Source organism: Anomaloglossus baeobatrachus, chromosome 10, assembly GCF_048569485.1.
Source record: "Anomaloglossus baeobatrachus isolate aAnoBae1 chromosome 10, aAnoBae1.hap1, whole genome shotgun sequence".
Lineage (NCBI taxonomy): Eukaryota > Metazoa > Chordata > Amphibia > Anura > Aromobatidae > Anomaloglossus > Anomaloglossus baeobatrachus.
Genome location: NC_134362.1, coordinates 26930699 through 26951233, shown reverse-complemented (window position 1 = coordinate 26951233; position 20535 = coordinate 26930699). Strand labels below are relative to the sequence as shown.

Here is a 20535-nt window from a genome sequence, read left to right as displayed (position 1 = left end):
GACTGTCCCTCAATTCTCTCAAGGGACAAGTCTCGGCTCTGTCAGTGCTGTTCCAGCGGCGTATCGCCCGGCTGGCTCAGGTCCGCACCTTCATGCAAGGTGCGTCTCACATCATTCCGCCTTACCGGCGCCCCTTGGATCCCTGGGACCTCAATTTGGTCCTCACGGCCTTGCAGAAACCCCCCTTTGAGCCTCTTAGGGAGGTTCCTTTGTTTCGTCTTTCACAGAAAGTGGTCCTTCTAGTGGCCATAACTTCCCTCAGGAGAGTCTCTGATTTGGCTGCGCTCTCTTCGGAGTCACCTTTTTTTTTTTTGGTTTTCCATCAAGACAAGGTGGTTCGCCGTCCGACCCCGGACTTTCTCCCTAAGGTGGTTTCTCCTTTCCACCTTAACCAGGACTTTACCCTGCCTTCCTTTTGTCCGGCTCCTGTTCATCGCTTTGAAAAAGCGTTGCATACTCTGGATCTGGTGCGGGCGCTCCGGATCTATGTGTCTCGCACCGCTGCTCTTAGGCGATGCACCTCTCTTTTTGTGCTAATCACAGGTCGGCGTAAGGGCCTCTCTGCTTCTAAGCCGACCTTAGCCCATTGGATTAGGTCGTCCATTTCAGATGCCTACCAGTGTACTCAGGTGCCTCCCCCGCCGGGGATCAAGGCACACTCGACCAGAGCTGTCGGTGCCTCTTGGGCTTTCAGGCACCAGGCTACGGCTCAGCAAGTCTGTCAGGCTGCCACTTGGACTAGCCTGCATACCTTTTCAAAGCACTACCAAGTGCATGCTCATGCTTCGGCAGATGCGAGCTTGGGCAGACGCATCCTTCAGGCGGCTGTCGCCCATTTGTGAAGTAAGGCTCTGCCTACTTCTCAGTTTTTTCTGTTTATTCCCACCCATTGACTGCTTTGAGACGTCCCAATGTCTGGGTCTCCCATAGGAACGATAAAGAAAAAGAGAATTTTGTTTACTTACCGTAAATTCTTTTTCTTATAGTTCCGTATTGGGAGACCCAGCTCCCTCCCTGTTGCCTGTTGGCAGTTTCTTGTTCCGCGTGTTATCACCGGCTGTTGTCGTAGACAGAGTCTCCGGTTGTTCCGGTTCTTGCTCTGTTTTTACTTGTGGGTGGCTATTCTCCTTTAGCTTTTGCACTAAACTAGCTAGATCTGGTTTCTCCAGGGGGTGTATAAGCTCAGAGGGAGGAGCTACACTTTTGAGTGTAGTACTTTGTGTGTCCTCCGGAGGCAGAAGCTATACACCCATGGTCTGGGTCTCCCAATACGGAACTATAAGAAAAAGAATTTACGGTAAGTAAACAAAATTCTCTTTTTTTTTTTTATTTACTATGCTCACTCTATGGTAAAACTGACCTAGAAATATGATTTTCCAGGTCATCATGATCATGCAGATACCAAACATATATAGTTTTTTTTGTTTTTTTTTTAAACTGCTGAACTCTTTTGGGAAAATGGTAAAAAAAAAAATTGCCTGTACCCTCATTTTACGAGACTCGTAACTTGTTCAATTTTAAAGATATGGAGCTGTGTGATGGCTTGTTTTTTTATACCATTTTGCGGTAGATGCGATGCTTTGATTGCCTTTCATTGCAATGTTGTGGCGGCCAAAAACTATAATTCTGCTGTTTCGACTATTTTTTTATTGCATCGTTTACCAATCGGATGAATTTATTTTATATTTTGATAGATCCAGCTGCTAAGAATGCAGCAAAACCAGATGTGGGTGATTTATATCTTTTTTTATTGCTTTTTAATGGGGTCAAAGTGGGGGGTGATTTGAACTTTTTAGATTTTTTTTTCATTTGTGTTTAAATAATTCTTCACTTTTTATTGTATTTATTAGTGCCTTTAGGCTATGTGCCCACGCTACAGGATTTACCGCGGATTTACCGCGATTTTGCCGCGGATTTACCGCGGATTTGCCGAAAATCTGCAGCAGCAGCACTTCCAAGCCATTTCAATGGCATTTTGGAAATGCTGTGCCCATGCTGCGGATTTTTCCGCGGCGGGTTTGCCGCGGATTTTGATCCGGAAAAATCTGCAGCATGTCAATTGTTTGGTGCAGATTTGGTGCGGATTTTTGGCTTTGAATGGGGAAAAAAAAAAAAAAAATCCGCATCAAAATCCGCGGCAAATTTGCGGTAAATCCGCGGCAAATCCGCGGCAAATCCGCGGGTGCGGATTTGCCGCGAAAGTCGCGGATTTTCAGGCAAAAAAATCCGCAGGGACATTCTAGCGTGGGCACATAGCCTTAGGGATCTTGAACCTGCGATCATCCGATAACCTGGACTATAAGCACTGCCATGTGTTGCAAAAGTCACAGTCTCTAATGAATGCCAGCTACAGGCTAGCTTTCATAGGAGTACTGTAATGACAAACCATGGAGGTTTTCAGAAGACCCTTGTAGAAGACCCTTGGCTATCATTGCAAAGCATTGGTGCCAACACTCAGTTTGTGAGCCCGGATCAAAGTCATGGACCCAACACATGATATAACTGAACGTTATATGTCGGAGGGAGTTAAAAGAACCTGACAGCTGACATGTATCCCTGCCCTCCTCCCCTTGACTGACAGGTCTATCCCTATATACACATATGGAGAGAGGACTGTCCGTTTATAGGAGCAATGCGGGGAGAAGCTACAGTACCTAGTGGACTAGTAGTTCTAGTCAAATCATTCCCAGCCTTTTATAATTATGTTTTCTCTGAAATGCCACATAGTAAGACATACATGACTGCAATAATGAAGCTTGTCTCTGATTCATGCTGCAGTGGTTCAAGCAGTGAGAATCAGCCATCATATTCCTTTTAAAAATGGAGTAGGAAGTAAAATCAGAGGGAATTGATGTCTGCAGTAAGAGTCTCTTATGGGTATCTCCAGATCATAGTCTGTACGATTCCTGAAGAGGAAAATAATGCATACTGGAAAGGGATTAAAGGGTTGTTCAAATTTTAAAAAAGAAAAAAATTATCTCAAATTTTCATAAGATATATACCGTGTTTTTTCTAAAAATAAGCCCTAGCAGGAATTTTCCGTTTTTTCGGTGTAAGGGTTAAATTTATAAGTCCTACCCCAAAAATAAGCCGTAGTCGCAGTTCAACAATGAAGTGTCCATGCCAGGGTTCCCCAACTCCAGTCCTCGAGGGCCGCCAACAGTGCAGGTTTTCAGGATTTCCTTAGCATTGCATGGGTGTTGGAATCATCAACTGTGCAGGTGATTAAATTATCACATGTGCAATACTAAGGAAATCCTGAAAACCTGCACTGTTGGCGGCCCTTGAGGACTGGAATTGGGGACCCATGGTCCATGCAGCTAACAAAGTTAAAGAATACTGCGGGACACTTCATTATAGAAAGCAGACACCCCCAACAGAGAGAAGAAAGAAGACAGAAGACCCCATAATCATACTCACCAGGTGCAGAACAGGAGGAACTGCAGTGGAAAGCACACCCACACACATCAGATCGCACACCCACACACATCAGATCGCACACCCACACACATCAGATTGCACACCCACACACATCAGATTGCACACCCACACACATCAGATTGCACACCCACACACATCAGATTGCACACCCACACACATCAGATCGCACACCCACACACATCAGATCACACACCCACACACATCAGATCGCACACCCACACACATCAGATTGCACACCCACACACATCAGATTGCACACCCACACACATCAGATTGCACACCCACACACATCAGATCGCACACCCACACACATCAGATTGCACACCCACACACATCAGATCGCACACCCACACACATCAGATTGCACACCCACACACATCAGATTGCACACACATCAGATTGCACACCCACACACATCAGATTGCACACACATCAGATTGCACACCCACACACATCAGATTGCACACACATCAGATTGCACACCCACACACATCAGATTGCACACACATCAGATTGCACACCCACACACATCAGATTGCACACCCACACACATCAGATTGCACACCCACACACATCAGATCGCATACCCACACACATCAGATTGCACACCCACACACATCAGATCGCATACCCACACACATCAGATCGCATACCCACACACATCAGATTGCACACCCACACACATCAGATTGCACACCCACACACATCAGATTGCACACCCACACACATCAGATTGCACACCCACACACATCAGATTGCACACCCACACACATCAGATCGCACACCCACACACATCAGATTGCACACCCACACACATCAGATCGCATACCCACACACATCAGATTGCACACCCACACACATCAGATCGCATACCCACACACATCAGATCGCACACCCACACACATCAGATCGCATACCCACACACATCAGATCGCATACCCACACACATCAGATTGCACACCCACACACATCAGATTGCACACCCACACACATCAGATTGCACACCCACACACATCAGATTGCACACCCACACACATCAGATCGCATACCCACACACATCAGATTGCACACCCACACACATCAGATCGCATACTCACACACATCAGATCGCATACCCACACACATCAGATTGCACACCCACACACATCAGATCGCACACCCACACACATCAGATTGCACACCCACACACATCAGATCGCATACCCACACACATCAGATCGCATACCCACACACATCAGATTGCACACCCACACACATCAGATTGCACACCCACACACATCAGATTGCACACCCACACACATCAGATTGCACACCCACACACATCAGATTGCACACCCACACACATCAGATCGCACACCCACACACATCAGATTGCACACCCACACACATCAGATCGCATACCCACACACATCAGATTGCACACCCACACACATCAGATCGCATACCCACACACATCAGATCGCACACCCACACACATCAGATCGCATACCCACACACATCAGATCGCATACCCACACACATCAGATTGCACACCCACACACATCAGATTGCACACCCACACACATCAGATTGCACACCCACACACATCAGATTGCACACCCACACACATCAGATTGCACACCCACACACATCAGATTGCACACCCACACACATCAGATCGCATACCCACACACATCAGATCGCATACCCACACACATCAGAATGCACTCCCACACACATCAGATCGCACACCCACATACATCAGATTGCACACCCAATCACACATCAGATCGCTCACACACTCTACCATATCCAGCGATAGTGATTGCTTTTGGTCGGGGAACCTGGGACGCAATGCGGTGGAACGTATAGAGGACAAACGGTGAAACGCATCAATGCGTTCCACTGCTGAGTCCTCCATGCGTTCCACCGCAGGTCCTCACGCTCAATTGCACTGCGTCCCATCTTCCCCTGCTGGCCTGAAGCAATCGGTATTGCGGGATGTAGTGAGTGAGTGTGTGTGTGCAATCTGATGTGTGATTGTGTGTGCGGCCTGATGTGTGTATGAGAATAAGTGTGTGTGTGTGTGCGATCTGATGTATGTGAGTGTATCGGCTAGAGGCAGGGGAGGACCGCCTGGAGCTTCCCTGATGGGAGCGCCCACTAAAGATCACAGGAGGAGCTGGCAGCCACTCAGACATCCAGGGTCTGTCAAGTATGATTCCCCTGGGAAAGGGGTCTACTTTATATAACGCACTGATGATGTGCAGACATGGGGTCATGCACAAATCAGATGGGTTGCTGTCTATAACAGGGACCAGAGTTTTCATGATTAAAATCAGGGCAACTCTGATATATGAATCATATAACCTACATGTATAACTTATTTATTTGGGCACACTTGATAATGTCTTTTTTTTGTTTGTTTTTGTTTTTTTATAGCACTGGACAACTCCTATGCTAATAAAATAAAAATGACATCGCAGAAGTAAAGAAAAACACAATTATCATCACTGGCTGAAATAAATCACAAATGATACATTTCTGACATGGCTATCTTCTACTTATTGTAAATTTACAGCTCCTGAGCTAATTTAAATTGCAATTTCAGCTTAATAACAAGTATTATAATAATAATAATATACATATTTGTCACATAGCAAACTATTTTCTAATTGTTCTGTTACCACAGATTAATTATTCAGATTATATCAGAGGTGAGTGCTGTATAACTAACCTGTCTGTGATTTATGATCTTATTCTCAGTTCCCGGACAAGTCTCCAGTATCACCATGAATAATTACCAGACGGTTTATGTTCTTGGAGCCTCATGGATAAAACCAGCAGGAAGAGTGGATAATTATACAGTCAGTCTATCAGGAGCCAACACTAGCACAATACAGACTACTAATCTACAAGTGAATTTCACAGGATTACTACCAGGCAGAGAATATAATGTCACTGTACAGACAGTCAGTGGAGGCTGCAGCAGCCAGACATCTGCTCCAGGGACAGAGGCCACATGTGAGTATCATCAGGAGCTGCTCAGCGAGCGCGCTCTATAATCCTCATATCACCATTCTCCTCTGTTAGGCTCTGTGCGCACTAGTGCGTTTTACCCGCGGATTTACCTGCGGATTTGCCACGGAAATTTCTTGAGAAATGTCTGCAATCTTTGTGCAGATATTTCCCAGCAAATTCTATGAGAAAAAAAATAGCTGTGCGCACTGTGCGGATTTTTCTCAAGAAATTTCCTTGAGAAGAATTTCTCGAGAAAATTTCTTGAGAAAATGAGCATGTCAATTCTTTCTTTATCGTTCCTATGGGAGACCCAGACCATGGGTGTATAGCTTCTGCCTCCGGAGGACACACAAAGTACTACACTCAAAAGTGTAGCTCCTCCCTCTGAGCTTATACACCCCCTGGAGAACCAGATCTAGCCAGTTTTATCGCTTTGTGTCAGGAGGCATACACCCACACATGCATTCTCATCTGATTTTTGATTTTTGGAAAGAGTTTGAAGAAAAGCGGGTCCAAGCTGGACTCCCGGCATGTCCCTTCTCACCCCACTGTGTCGGCGGTGCTGTTAAGGTTGATTGCAAGGCTGGAGGCTTACATGCCGTGCTCCTTCACCATCCCTCCTGGGCTCTGGCTTGAAGTGGGAGCCAGCACGGTTCTCCATGCTTGGCAGGAGACCGGTCTCCATCCGCAGCCCTTCAGGATCCTGCTGGACCGGAGCACTCATCCCCAGGGATTTGGAACCCTGCGTCTCAGCAAGCTAAGTACCTGAGACGTTTATATATTGGGGGTCCCTGCGCTTTATTGTTGTGGGAGAGTGTGCTGAGTGTATTTTGTGACATTTCCGGCGGGTTCTCTGGCTGTCACCGGAGAACCGCGCCGATGGTGCCTGCGCGCCGGCCGCATCGCTCAAATTTAGGCCCCGGCTTCGCCGGAGGCCTAGTTTCGGTTTCACTGTCCTCGCATGTCATTCATGCAGAGGGACAGCGCGGCTCCGCCCAGCGGCCGTTCTGCATAGGGGAGAGACACTCCTCATTGAGTACATGTCTCCTCCCCTATAAGTCTCTATGGCCCTCCAGATCCCGCTCTCAGAGATGAGTCCCGCCCCCTCCCTTCGCTCCGGCGGCCATTTTCTCAGCGTTTTTCCCTGTGATCAGCTCTGGTCTGCAGCATCCCTGCTGAAGTGCTTGGGGGTCCGGGCTTCGGGATCTGGAGGGCACACAACACCGCTCCAGCGGTCTGGTAAGCCACAACCTCTGGTTGTGGACCTCTGTATATACTCTCTGGGGGTCATTCTGGCAGAGCCCTCACTCCAGCAGCATGTCACACACGAGGAGCAAGGCTCCAAAGCTGTTTTCAGTATGCACTGCATGTAAGCTCCTACTGCCGGAACCGAGCACCTATCCACATTGTGATGCCTGCTCTAACCTGACGATGCCTCAGCCTGGAATCGCACCCCCAGGGGTCTCTCAGGCTGCTCCGGCTCCTGTGGCTGACCCCCCGGCTTGGGTAGAATCCTTAACCAGGTCTATCTCCCAGTCTTTTGCTGACTCCATGGGACATCTGTCCAGGACTTTGCTGAGCATGCATCAGCCCCCTTCACAGGGTGCCTCTGCTGCTAGGTCTCTCTCAGGACCGGAGCTCACAGAGGATTCATCATCTGGTCCCAGACCCCGTCCTTCAAAGAAGAGACGCAGGGCTCCTTCTCCTTCCTCGTCCCGCGGCTCGGTCTCAGAAGCTGACTCGCAGGACGAGGAGGATGCCTTTACTGGGGGCTCGGAGACTACCTCCATGTGCCCCATTGGTCTGTCCGAAAGTGACTCAGATGTTAGTGATTTGATTGCGTCCATTAATTCTGTACTGGATCTCAATCCGCCAGTATCAGAGGAGCAACCCTCTCTGGCAGAAAAGCACCAGTTTACCTCGCCTAAGAGAACAAAGAGTGTGTTCTTTACCCACTCCAGTTTTCAGGCCGCTGTGTCCAAGCCCAGGGCCTGCCCTGACAAACGCTTCCCAAAGCGTGGTTCTGATGACCGTTTTCCCTTTCTACCTGAGGTGGTCAAGGAGTGGGCTCATTCACCAAAGGTAGACCCCCCGGTGTCTAGACTCTCAGCCCGGACCGTTGTATCAGTGGCTGATGGCACCTCACTTAAGGATTCAACTGACCGTCAGGTTGACCTTCTGGCCAAATCTGTATATGAGGCTGCAGGGGCCTCGTTCTCCCCGACTTTTGCAGCAGTGTGGGCTCTCAAAGCCATCTCTGCTTCTCTGGAGGAGATGCATTCCCTCATTAAGGAATCTATGCCTGAGATGGTTACCTTAACTGCTCAGGCTTCAGCTTTCTCATCCTATGCCATGGCTACCATGCTGGAGGCTTCTCACCGCACTGCGGTGGCTTCGGCTAATTCCCTCGCTATCCACAGGATCTTGTGGCTTAGAGAGTGGAAGGCAGATGCTTCTTCAAAGAAGTACCTTGCTGGACTCCCCTTTGCTGGGTCCCGGCTGTTCGGTGAACAGCTGGATGAAATTATTAAGGAAGCTACTGGCGGGAAGAGTACTTCCATGCCACAAACCAAAACCAGGAAACCTGTCCAGGGTAGGAATCAGTCGAGGTTTCGTTCCTTTCGTTCCTCTAACTTGTCGTCCTCTAAGCCCTCGGCCTCGTCCGCTAACTCAGCTAAGGACCAAAAATCCAACTGGCGCACAAAAGTGCGTCCACAGAAGACCGCAGGAGCGGCTGCCACTAAGGCAGCCTCCTCTTGACTATCTGTCCACGCCAGCAACGTCCTTAGTCGGTGGCAGGCTCTCCCACTTTGGTGACGCGTGGTTTCAACACGTCTCCGATCAGTGGGCGCGGGATATCATCTCCCACGGCTACAGGATAGAATTCTCTTCCAGCCCGCCAAACAGATTTTTTCTGTCAACTCCCCCCTGCTCCAAGGCCGCCGCCTTCTCACAGGCCGTGGCATCCTTGCAGGCCAACGGAGTAATTGTACCGGTTCCCGCCCGGGAACAGTTCAGAGGTTTCTACTCAAATCTTTTCCTAGTCCCCAAAAAGGACGGGTCCTCTTGGCCCATCCTGGATCTCAAGCTTCTCAACAAGCATGTTCAGGTGCGGCATTTTCGCATGGAGTCTCTGCGGTCAGTCATTGCCTCTATGACCCAAGGGGATTTCCTGGCATCCATCGACATCAGAGATGCCTATCTGCATGTGCCAATTGCAGTTTCTCACCAGCGTTGGCTGCGTTTTGCAATCGGAGACGAACATTTCCAATTCGTGGCTCTCCCCTTCGGGTTAGCCACGGCCCCTCGGGTATTCACCAAGGTCATGGCAGCAGTGGTTGCGGTTCTGCACCTCCAGGGGTTGGCAGTGATTCCTTACCTGGACGACCTTCTTGTCAAGGCTTCATCCAGCGCAGACTGTCGGCGGAGTGTCTCGCTCACTCTCGCCACTCTAGCCCAATTCGGGTGGCTTGTCAATCTGCCAAAATCCACTCTGACTCCGACCCAGAGGCTCACGTACTTAGGGATGCAGTTCGAGACTCTGCCGGCTCTTGTGAAGTTGCCCTTAATCAAACAACAGTCCCTCCAACTGGCGGTGCGCTCTCTGCTGAGGCCCAGCCATTATTCCATCAGGCAACTGATGCAGGTGCTGGGTCAGATGGTGGCATCAATGGAGGCTGTTCCCTTTGCCCAGTTCCATCTGTGTCCTCTGCAGCTGGACATTCTCCGCTGTTGGGACAAGCGGCCTTCCTCCTTGCACAGGTTAGTGGCTCTGTCGCCACAGACCAGGAGATCTCTTCAGTGGTGGCTTCGGCCCCTCTCTCTGTCTCAGGGGCGCTTCTTCCTGGTCCCGTCCTGGGTGATCCTCACCACGGATGCCAGTCTATCCGGCTGGGGAGTGGTATGTCTCCACCACCGAGCGCAGGGCACCTGGACTCCATCCGAGTCAGCCCTCTCGATCAATGTGCTGGAAACCAGAGCCGTGCTTCTGGCTCTCCTAGCTTTTCACCACTTATTAGCGGGCAAGCACATCCGAGTCCAGTCAGACAACGTGACAGCGGTTGCCTACATCAATCACCAAGGCGGGACACGCAGCTGCCTGGCAATGTTGGAGGTACAACGCATCCTTCTTCAATGGGCGGAGGACTCCAAGTCCACCATATCCGCAGTCCACATCCCAGGCGTGGAAAACTGGGAGGCAGATTATCTCAGCCGTCAAACCGTGGACGGCGGCGAGTGGTCCCTGCATCCGGCAGTGTTTCAGTCAGTCTGCCGCAAGTGGGGCACTCCGGACGTGGACCTAATGGCATCCCGTCACAACAACAAGGTTCCGGTTTACGTGGCTCGCTCCCACGATCCTCAGGCATTCGCCGCGGACGCTCTGGTTCAAGACTGGTCCCAGTTTCGTCTGTCCTACGTGTTTCCCCCTCTAGTGCTCTTGCCCAGAGTTCTGCGCAAGATCAGACTGGAGGGCCGTCGAGTCATTCTCATTGCTCCGCACTGGCCCAGGCGAGCTTGGTACCCAGACCTGCTCCATCTGTCCGTAGAGGTGCCGTGGCATCTTCCGGACCGTCCAGACCTTCTCTCACAAGGTCCGTTTTTCCGCCAGAATTCTGCGGCTCTCAGATTGACGGCGTGGCTCTTGAGTCCTGGATCTTGGCGGCTTCTGGTATCCCCCCTGAGGTCATCTCCACTATGACTCGGGCCCGTAAGTCTTCCTCTGCCAAGATCTATCACAGGACTTGGAAGATTTTCCTGTCCTGGTGTCGCTCTTCCGGCCATCCTCCTTGGCCTTTTTCCTTGCTGACCCTTCTGTCCTTTCTACAGTCCGGTCTGCAGCTGGGACTGTCCCTCAACTCTCTCAAGGGACAAGTCTTGGCTCTGTCAGTGCTGTTCCAGCGGCGTATCGCCCGGCTGGCTCAGATCCGCACCTTCTTGCAAGGCGCTTCTCACATCATTCCGCCTTATAGGCGGCCCTTGGATCCCTGGGACCTCAATTTGGTTCTCACGGTTTTGCAGAAACCCCCCTTTGAGCCTCTTAGGGAGGTTTCTTTGTTTCGTCTTTCACAGAAAGTGGTCTTTCTAGTGGCCATAACTTCCCTCAGGAGAGTCTCTGATTTGGCTGCGCTCTCTTTGGAGTCACCTTTTTTGGTTTTTCATCAAGACAAGGTGGTTCTCCGTCCGACTCCGGACTTTCTTCCTAAGGTGGTCTCTCCTTTCCACCTTAACCAGGACATTACCCTACCTTCCTTTTGTCCGGCTCCTGTTCATCGCTTTGAAAAAGCGTTGCATACTTTGGATCTGGTGCGTGCTCTCCGGATCTATGTGTCTCGCACCGCTGCTCTTAGGCGGTGCACCTCTCTTTTTGTGCTAACCACAGGTCGGAGTAAGGGCCTCTCTGCTTCTAAGCCGACCTTAGCCCGTTGGATTAGGTCGGCCATTTCGGATGCCTACCAGTGTTCTCAGGTGCCTCCCCCACCGGGGATCAAGGCAAACTCGACCAGAGCTGTCGGTGCCTCTTGGGCTTTCAGGCACCAGGCTACGGCTCAGCAGGTCTGTCAGGCGGCCACTTGGACTAGCCTGCATACCTTTTCAAAGCACTACCAAGTGCATGCTCATGCTTCGGCAGATGCGAGCTTGGGCAGACGCATCCTTCAGGCGGCTGTCGCCCATTTGTGAAGTTAGGCTCCGCCTACTTCTTAGTTTTTTTGTTTATTCCCACCCATGGACTGCTTTGAGACGTCCCATGGTCTGGGTCTCCCATAGGAACGATAAAGAAAAAGAGAATTTTGTTTACTTACCGTAAATTCTTTTTCTTATAGTTCCGTATTGGAACTATACTATACTATCGGCAGTACAGCCTGCAAAATCCGCAGGGAACCACCCGCGGGAAAATCGCGGCTAATCCGCGGCAAATCCGGGGCAAATCCGCATGCGGATTTGGTGCGGATTTTTTCCGGATGTCCGGAAATCTTTCACTCCCAAGTGCGCACATAGCCTTAGGCTGCTTTCACACTTGCGTTGTTTTGCATCAGTTGCAATCCGTCACCTTCAGGAAATACGGTATCCTGCAAAATATTTTGCAGGATTCCGTTTTTTCCCCATAGACTTATATGGACGACGGATTGCGACTGGTGGCCTTGCGTTGCATCCGTCGCGTGACAGATCAGTCGTGGAACGACTGACCGTCGGGCGGTAGGCACGCAGCATGTAGCGTTTTTTGAGCAGCGGAATCCTATTTTTTTCACTGCGCGTGCTCAGGTATTGTGTGTATCATTGAAATCAATGTTTCTCTATCTCTCTTGGTGGCCGAACAATCAGCTGATCGCACGACTTTTGTGAACGATCAGCTGATCGGCCGGCTTTTCAGAGCAATCAGATGATCGGCCAGCTTTTGAGAGCTATCAACTGATTGCCCGGCAGCTGGCCACCGGGTGATTAGCTGATCGTTCACAATAGCCGGCCGCCGGTAAAACAGTTAAGAAAAAAAACGGATCGTTGTTTTGCAGCATCAGTCACATCAGTTGTGCCACTATCTGCAACGCATCCGTTGCATCAGTCACACAACGGATTGTGACGGATGCAAAACAACGGAAGTGTGAAAGCAGCCTTACCGACACTTTTACTTTATTATACATTTATAGTATCTGTATTAGGAGAAAAAGGAGTCTGCACAAACCCATCTGGTAATGCTCTTTTTTATTTATAAATTCATGATAAAATCACACTCATGGGATGGGGAAGGATAAAAACACTGACACATTTCAAGTGCACAACGCACTCTTAATCATAGCATATTCACAGTATCTGTATTAATCCATATTACATCAATAAAACCTACCGATGACAAACACATAGAGACAGGAATGACTAGTGAGTGAATATGGCGGAATGATTGTCACACAATGGGGTTAGAATATTCACATGTACAGTATGTTAAAAGCATGTAATGACTTCATCCTGTGTGTTATTATTGATGTTTAAAAATAAATGGTGTTTCAGCTCACCACCATAAGACCGAATCCAAGAGGAGAATCCGGATGGTGCTCGCAGGACTGGAGAGGATGTGGGTAATCAAACAAAGGCGGATCCCCGGCACAAAACATCCATGAAGAATTCCGAAGTACAAATTAAACTTCAAATGTTATTCCATAGGCTTAAAAGAGTAAAACATGACTCCTCCGATCAACGCGTTTCAGACGCGATCGTCCTTAATCATGATCAAGGATTTTTTGTGCCGGGGATCCGCCTTTTTGTTATTATTGATGTCATGATTTTTAATCCTCAGACTTTTATTTCCTGCACAATCAATTATAGGAATTTCTTGATAGGAACATGTATGTACCACGTTGTGGTTAACATGGTTAGGTATTTCCATATTATACAGATGCTGAAGATGTTCTCACCTCTCTATATTTCTGTCTTTTTCTGCAGATCCAACACCACCTGGAACGTTATCTACTAACACAACTACAACAAAGAACCTGACATTATCTTGGATGGAGCCAGTAAATATGACCAGTGTGAATAAGTCCTATAATATAAGCTATGGGATATCTCCATCAGCTAACTTATCTGTGACAAGTCCCACAACAAATGTCACCCTCCAGAGCCTGATATCTGGGACTAATTACTCCATATCTGTGGTAACAGTCGGAGTCCGGGGGTATCAGAGCTCTCCGGTCACCACATCCGTCTATACAAGTAGGTTTCATCATTGTTTGCAACTTTTTAAAAGTTTTTCCATGATGTAAGGAATATTGTAGAGAAAAAGGAAAATTAATCAAACGGAAAAGGGGTACAAGAAAAGATTTTCAGATTTTTCATGAAAAGGAGAGGTAGTTTTATGTGAAAAAACTAGAAGCTTTAGTTAAGTGCTATTACTAAAATAATATTTTAATAAATTTCTCAGTCTTCAGTGTTTTCTGGGTGATAATGCTGAATGATATGAACCTGAAGAACAGCTGCTGCTATAAACCAGGAGATCATCAACAATATCTCCTGTCAAAAATAAAAATCCACTTGTGTAGTAAAGATATGAAGATTTTATTTTTTCCAGACCTGTCATTGTTTGTTCAAGATCAGGAAGAAAGTATTAAGATGGCCGTACACCTTAAAAAGTTATTAGCAGAAAACTATTACTCCCATACCCCAGCCCTGACCTCCTTTTGGAACAAACTACAGTGGAACCTTGGTTAAGAGAACAATGCGTTCTGGGACTGTGCTTGTTAACCAAGTTACTCGTCTAGCAAAGCAAGATTTCTTTGTCGCTCCATTGGGAGACCCAGACAATTGGGTGTATAGCTTCTGCCTCCGGAGGCCACACAAAGTATTACACTTTAAAAAGTGTAACCCCTCCCCTCTGCTATACACCCTCCCGTGCATCACGGGCTCATCAGTTTTATGCTTTGTGTTGAAGGAGGCACACATGCACGCAAGCTCCACAATTTAGTCAGCAGCAGCTGCTGACTATATCGGATGGAAGAAAAGAGGGCCCATAACAGGGCCCCCGGCATGCTCCCTTCTCACCCCACTCTGGTCGGCGGTGCTGTTAAGGTTGAGGTACCCATTGCGGGTACAAAGGCTGGAGCCACATGCTGTTTTCCTTCCCCATCCCTTAGGGGCTCTGGGTGAAGTGGGATCCTAACCGGTCACCAGGCACTGGGACCGTGCTCCCTCCGCAGCCCCTGGGGGAATCTGCTGGACAGGAGCCCGGGTATCGTCAGGGACAGGCCCTGCTCCTCTGAGGTACTCTGTGTCCCCTTGGGGACGGCGCATAGAGCGCCTGTCTAATGGACGCTGCAGCAGCTGCTGGTTGTGTTTGTGCGCCGGGACTACCGCGCTGACCGCGCTTGTTTGCCGGCCGCGCTTATAACTTTAGTCCCCGGCTTTTGCGGCCTAGTACCGCATATTCCCGCCCCCGGGCCTGTCAGTCAGGGGTAAGGGCGGGACGCTGCACTGGACGTCAGCGCTGAGGGCTGGAGCATACTTAGTATCCTCCTCCCCCCTCACTGAGCACCGTGGGGCACCAGATTCCCGCACTTTCTAAGGCACGCCCACGGCTCCCTCCTCCTCTCAGAACGCTGGCAGCCATTCCTATCAGCACTTCTGACGCTGGAGAACTTCAGAGACGAGCTCCATCAGCTCTGGGAGGCCCAGGCAGGGAATCTGGTGGTCTCACAAACGCTGAGGGCGGTCGGTAAGCCGCACCTGTTACTAGGTGCTTGCCCCCCTGGGTGCCGAAGTGTATATTTATATGCTTATATTGTATACATTTACTCTGTACGGTCGGTATGATGCCGACAAGTGAGGGCGGGAGCACACTTCGCTGTCCTCCGCCCCCCTCACTGATCACTATGGGCCACCAGGTTCCCGTACTTTTGCGGTTCCGCCCACGGCTCTCTCCTCCCCTCGGAACGCCGGCAGCCATTGTTATAATTCTGCCGGTGGAGGATCTCAGAATCTGCTCCACTGTTCTGGGAGAGGGGGATCCTAACCGGTCGCCATGCACTGGGACCGGGCTCCATCCGCAGCCCCTGGGGGATTCTGACGGACAGGAGACTGGACATCATCAGGGACAGAGCCCTGCATCATAAGGTACTCTGTGTCCCCTGAGGGACGGTGCATGCAGCATCTGTGTTACAAATGCCGCAGCGGTTGCTGAGTGGTTTGTGAGACTGGGACTACCGCGCCGACCGCGCCATGTTTGTCGGCCGCGTTTTTAAATTTAGTCCCCGGCTCTTGCGGCCTAGTACCATATACCCGTTCTCGGGCCTGCCAGTCAGGGGTAACGACGGGGCGGCCGACTGGACGTCGGCAGGGAGGGCTGGAGCATACGTTGGTATCCTCCTTCCCCCTCACTGAGCACTGTGGGGCACCAGTTTTCAGGTGCTGACCCCCCTTGGTGCCGCAGTGTATATATATATGTTTATTTATATGGTATATGATCTCACTGTTCGGCAGCATTATTTGCTTTTGGCTGTATACCCTCACTGATTGCTCTGCGGACGACATGCGGTTGTCTGCTCTTAAAGAATAAGGGTGCCAAGGCACTGGCTTATTTTACAACCTGTACCTCTTGTGCGGCTCTATTACAGGCAGGGTCCACATACCCTCATTGTGTACAATGCTTGGCCCCGAGGGCACTCACTCAGCCGCAGCCTCCGGCACTGGTGGGACCCTCGGCCAGGTGGTACCGCCGGTTTCCACTGCACAGATGACAGGGACAGAGTTTGCATGTTGGAATCAGCAAATCTCTGAGTAGCTTTCACATTCCAGGACTCAGTCTATGGACAGAGGGTCTGCTAAGATACTGGAAGCCTTGCAGTCCAGACCGATCACACAGGGCCAGGGAGCTGTGAGTTCATCGCTCCCGGGTCCCTCTGGGTCGGTACAACAAGGGGCTCCTGGGGTAACACCCAGATCCCATGGTGAGAACTCCGTCACGGACCGCGGCCTCTGATAGGTTAAGCGGGCCCGCTGGGAACCTTCCCCGACTTCATCAGGAGTGCGTGTTTCGATCACTCTAACTCCAGAGGGGCCGTCCAGAAGCACAGAACTTTACGGACAAGCGCTTACTAAGCGCCTTATTGACACGCGTTACCCTTTTCCCCCCTGACGTTGTTAAGGGTTGGGCTCAGTGTCACAGGGTGGATTCTCCAGCTCTAGGCTGGCGGCTAGATCCATAGTATTAGTGGCAGATGCCATCTCTCACGAATGCCACTGACAGGCAAATAAAGCTTATGATGAAATCCATCTATGAAGCCATAGTCGCATCTTTTGCTCCAGCCTTCGCAGCCGTGAGGGCACTCCAAGCTATCTCAGCTTCTCTGGCTGAGATTATTGCGGTTGCACATACCTCTGCCCCGCAGGTTGTGTCCTTCACTTCTCAGGCGTAGGTTTTTTCGTTCTACGCCATGAACGCCGTTCCTGGACTCTGCGAGCTGTACAGCGGTAGCATCCACCAATTCGGTGGCAGTCTGCAGGGCCATGTGGCTACGTGAATGGAAGGCAGGCTCTGCTTCCAAGAAGTTCTTAACCGGTTTGCCATTTTCTGGCGACCGTTTGTTTGGCGAGCAATTGGATGAAGTTCCTAGACAGTCCAAGGGAAAGGTATCGTCCTTGCCCCAGTCCAAAGGTTTCGGTCATTTCGGTCCTCAGCAAAGTTCCGTTCCTCCACGTCCAACAGGTCAGAGGAGGGCTAGAGGAACTCTTCTGCATGGCGGTCTAAGTCACAAGGCGGCTTCCACATGACTTCGGCCTCACCAAGACCGCGTCCTCGATCGGTGGCAGGCTCTCCCGCTTTTGCGACGCCTGGTGGCCACATGTCCAAGACCGATGGGTGAGAGACATTCTGTCTCACGGTCACAGGATAGAGCTCTGCTCTCGTCCTCCGACTCTTTTCTTCATATCTCCATGTGCCGATCGCACCCGAGCTTCAACACTTTCTGCGTTTCGCCATCGGGGACGAACACTTCAGTTCGTGGCACTGCCATTCGGCCTGGCGACAGCCCCACGGGTCTTCACCAAGGTCATGGCAGCAGTGGTGGCGGTCCTACACTCTCAGGGCCACTCGGTGATCACTTACCTAGACGATCTTCTAGTCAAGACACCCTCCTGGGTGGCATGTCAACACAACCTGACCATTGCTCTGGAGACTCTCCAGGGGTTCGGGTGGATCATCAAATTTCCAAGGTCAAAACTGGCACCGACCCATTCACTGACTTGCCTCGGGATGGAGTTTCATACTCTCTCAGCGATAGTGAAGCTTCCGCTACATAGTCAGCGTTCACTACAGACAGGGGTGCAATCTCTCCTTCGGGCCCATTCACCCCTTGAGGCGCCTAATGCACTTTCTAAGGATGATGGTGGCAGCAAGGGAGGCAGTTCCCTTGCGCAGTTTCGTCTGCGTCCGATTCTATTGGACACCGCAAATGGGACAGGAGGTCGACGTCCCTAGACAAGAACGTCTCTCTTTCCCTTGCAGCAAAACCTCTCTTCAGTGGTGTCTTCTTTCCACTTCCTGGGCGAAGGAAAAATCCTGCCGGCCCCCTGCTGAGGCTGTGGTCACGACGGACGCGTGTCTGTCAGGGTGGGGTGCGGTCTTCCTCCACCACTCGGCTCAGGGAACCTGGACTCCGACAGAGTCCTCCCTTCAGATCAATGTTCTGGAGATAAGAGCAGTGGATCTAGCCCTAAAGGTGTTCCAGCAGTGGCTGGAGGGCAGGCAGATCCGAATTCAGTCGGACAACGCCACGGCGGTTGCGTACATCAACCACCAGGGCGGCACACGCGCAGTCGTCAAGCCTTCCGAGCAGTTCGGCGGATTCGGCTGTGGGCGGAAGCCACAGCCTCCACCATCTCCGCAGTTCACATCCTGGGCGTAGAAAACTGGGAAGCAGATTTTCTCAGTCGCCAGGGCATGGACGCAGGGGAATGGTCTCTTCACCCGGACGTGTTCTAGAGATCTGTTGCCGTTGGGGAACGCCGGACGTCGATCTAATGGCGTCTCGGCACAACAACAAAGTCCCGGCATTCATGGCTCGGTCCAAGGATCACAGAGCTCTGGCGGCAGACGCGATAGTTCACGACTGGTCGCAGTTTCGACTGCCTTATGTTTTTCCTCCTCTGGCAATACTGCCCAGAGTGTTACGCAAGATCAGGTCAGACTGTCGCCGCGCCATTCTCGTCGCTCCAGACTGGCCGAGGTGATCGTGGTACCCGGATCTGTGGCACCTCACGGTGGGTCAACCGTGGGCACTCCCAGACCGACCAGACTTGCTGCCTCAAGGGCCATATTTCCTTCGGAATTCTGCGGCTCTAAACCTGACTGTGTGGCCATTGAGTCCTGGCTCCTAGCGTCATCAGGGATATCTCCAGAGGTCATTGCCACCATGAGACAGGCCAGGAAACCAACGTCCGCCAAGATCTATCACAGGACTTGGAGGATCTTCTTATCCTGGTGCTCTGATCAGGGTTTTACTCCCTGGCCGTTTGCCTTGCCCGCTTTGCTTTCTTTCGCAAAGGGTGGCCTTCCTAGTGGCAATCACATCACTCAGAAGAGTGTCTCAGCTAGCAGCGCTGTCATGCAAAGCCCCATTCCTGGTGTTTCACCAGGATAGGGTGGTTCTACGTCCGGTCCCGGACTTTCTCCCTAAGGTATCCCCGTTTCATCTCAATCAGGATATCGTCTTACCCTCTTTGGGTCCGCATCGAGTTCACCAATGTGAAAAGGATTTGCATTTATTAGATCTGGTGAGAGCACTCCGGCTCTACATTTCTCGCACGGCGCCCCTGCGCCGGTCTGATGCGCTCTTGTCCTTATCGCGGGCCAGAGTAAGGGATTTCAGGTTTTCAAGTCAACCTTGGCTCGGTGGATCAAGGAACCGATTCTTGAAGCCTACCGTTCTTTTAGGCTTCCGATTCCTGCAGGGCTGAAGGCCCATTCTACCAGAGCCGTCGGTGTCCTGGGCATTGCGACACCAGGCTAAGGCTCGGCAGGTGTGTCAGGCGGCTACCTGGTCGAGTCTGCACACTCTCACGAAACACTATCAGGTGCATGCCGATGATTCGGCAGATGCCAGCCTAGGTAGGCGACTCCTTCAGGCGGCAGTTGCCCACCTGTAAGAGGGGGCCGTTTTTCGGCTCTTTTTATCGAGGTATTCTTTTACCCACCCAGGGATTGCTTTTGGACATCCCAATAGTCTGGGTCTCCCAATGGAGCGACAAAGAAGAAGGGAATTTTGTTTACTTACCGTAAATTCCTTTTCTTCTAGCTCCTATTGGGAGACCCAGCACCCGCCCCTGTTCCCTTCGGGCTGTTGTTCTTTTGTGTACACATGTTGTTCATGTTGAATTGTTCTTTTGGTTAATGGTTTCAGTTCTCCGAACATCCTTCGGATTGAATTTACCTTAGACCAATTTATAAGTTTCCTCCTTCCTGCTTTGGCACCAAAACTGATGAGCCCGTGATGCACGGGAGGGTGTATAGCAGAGGGGAGGGGTTACACTTTTTAAAGTGTAATACTTTGTGTGGCCTCCGGAGGCAGAAGCTATACACCCAATTGTCTGGGTCTCCCAATAGGAGCTAGAAGA

General features: G+C 50.5%; 1 protein-coding gene across 1 annotated transcript in view; it reads left to right on the top strand.

Moving 5' to 3' along the window:
• Nucleotides 1–20535, top strand: part of LOC142254433 (receptor-type tyrosine-protein phosphatase beta-like) — a 262642-nt gene that overhangs the window by 77176 nt on the left and 164931 nt on the right. The window contains exons 8-9 of the mRNA XM_075325478.1: nucleotides 6187–6444; nucleotides 13876–14145. Coding sequence (XP_075181593.1) covers nucleotides 6187–6444; nucleotides 13876–14145 — 528 coding nt within the window. The remainder of the gene's footprint in view (nucleotides 1–6186; nucleotides 6445–13875; nucleotides 14146–20535) is intronic.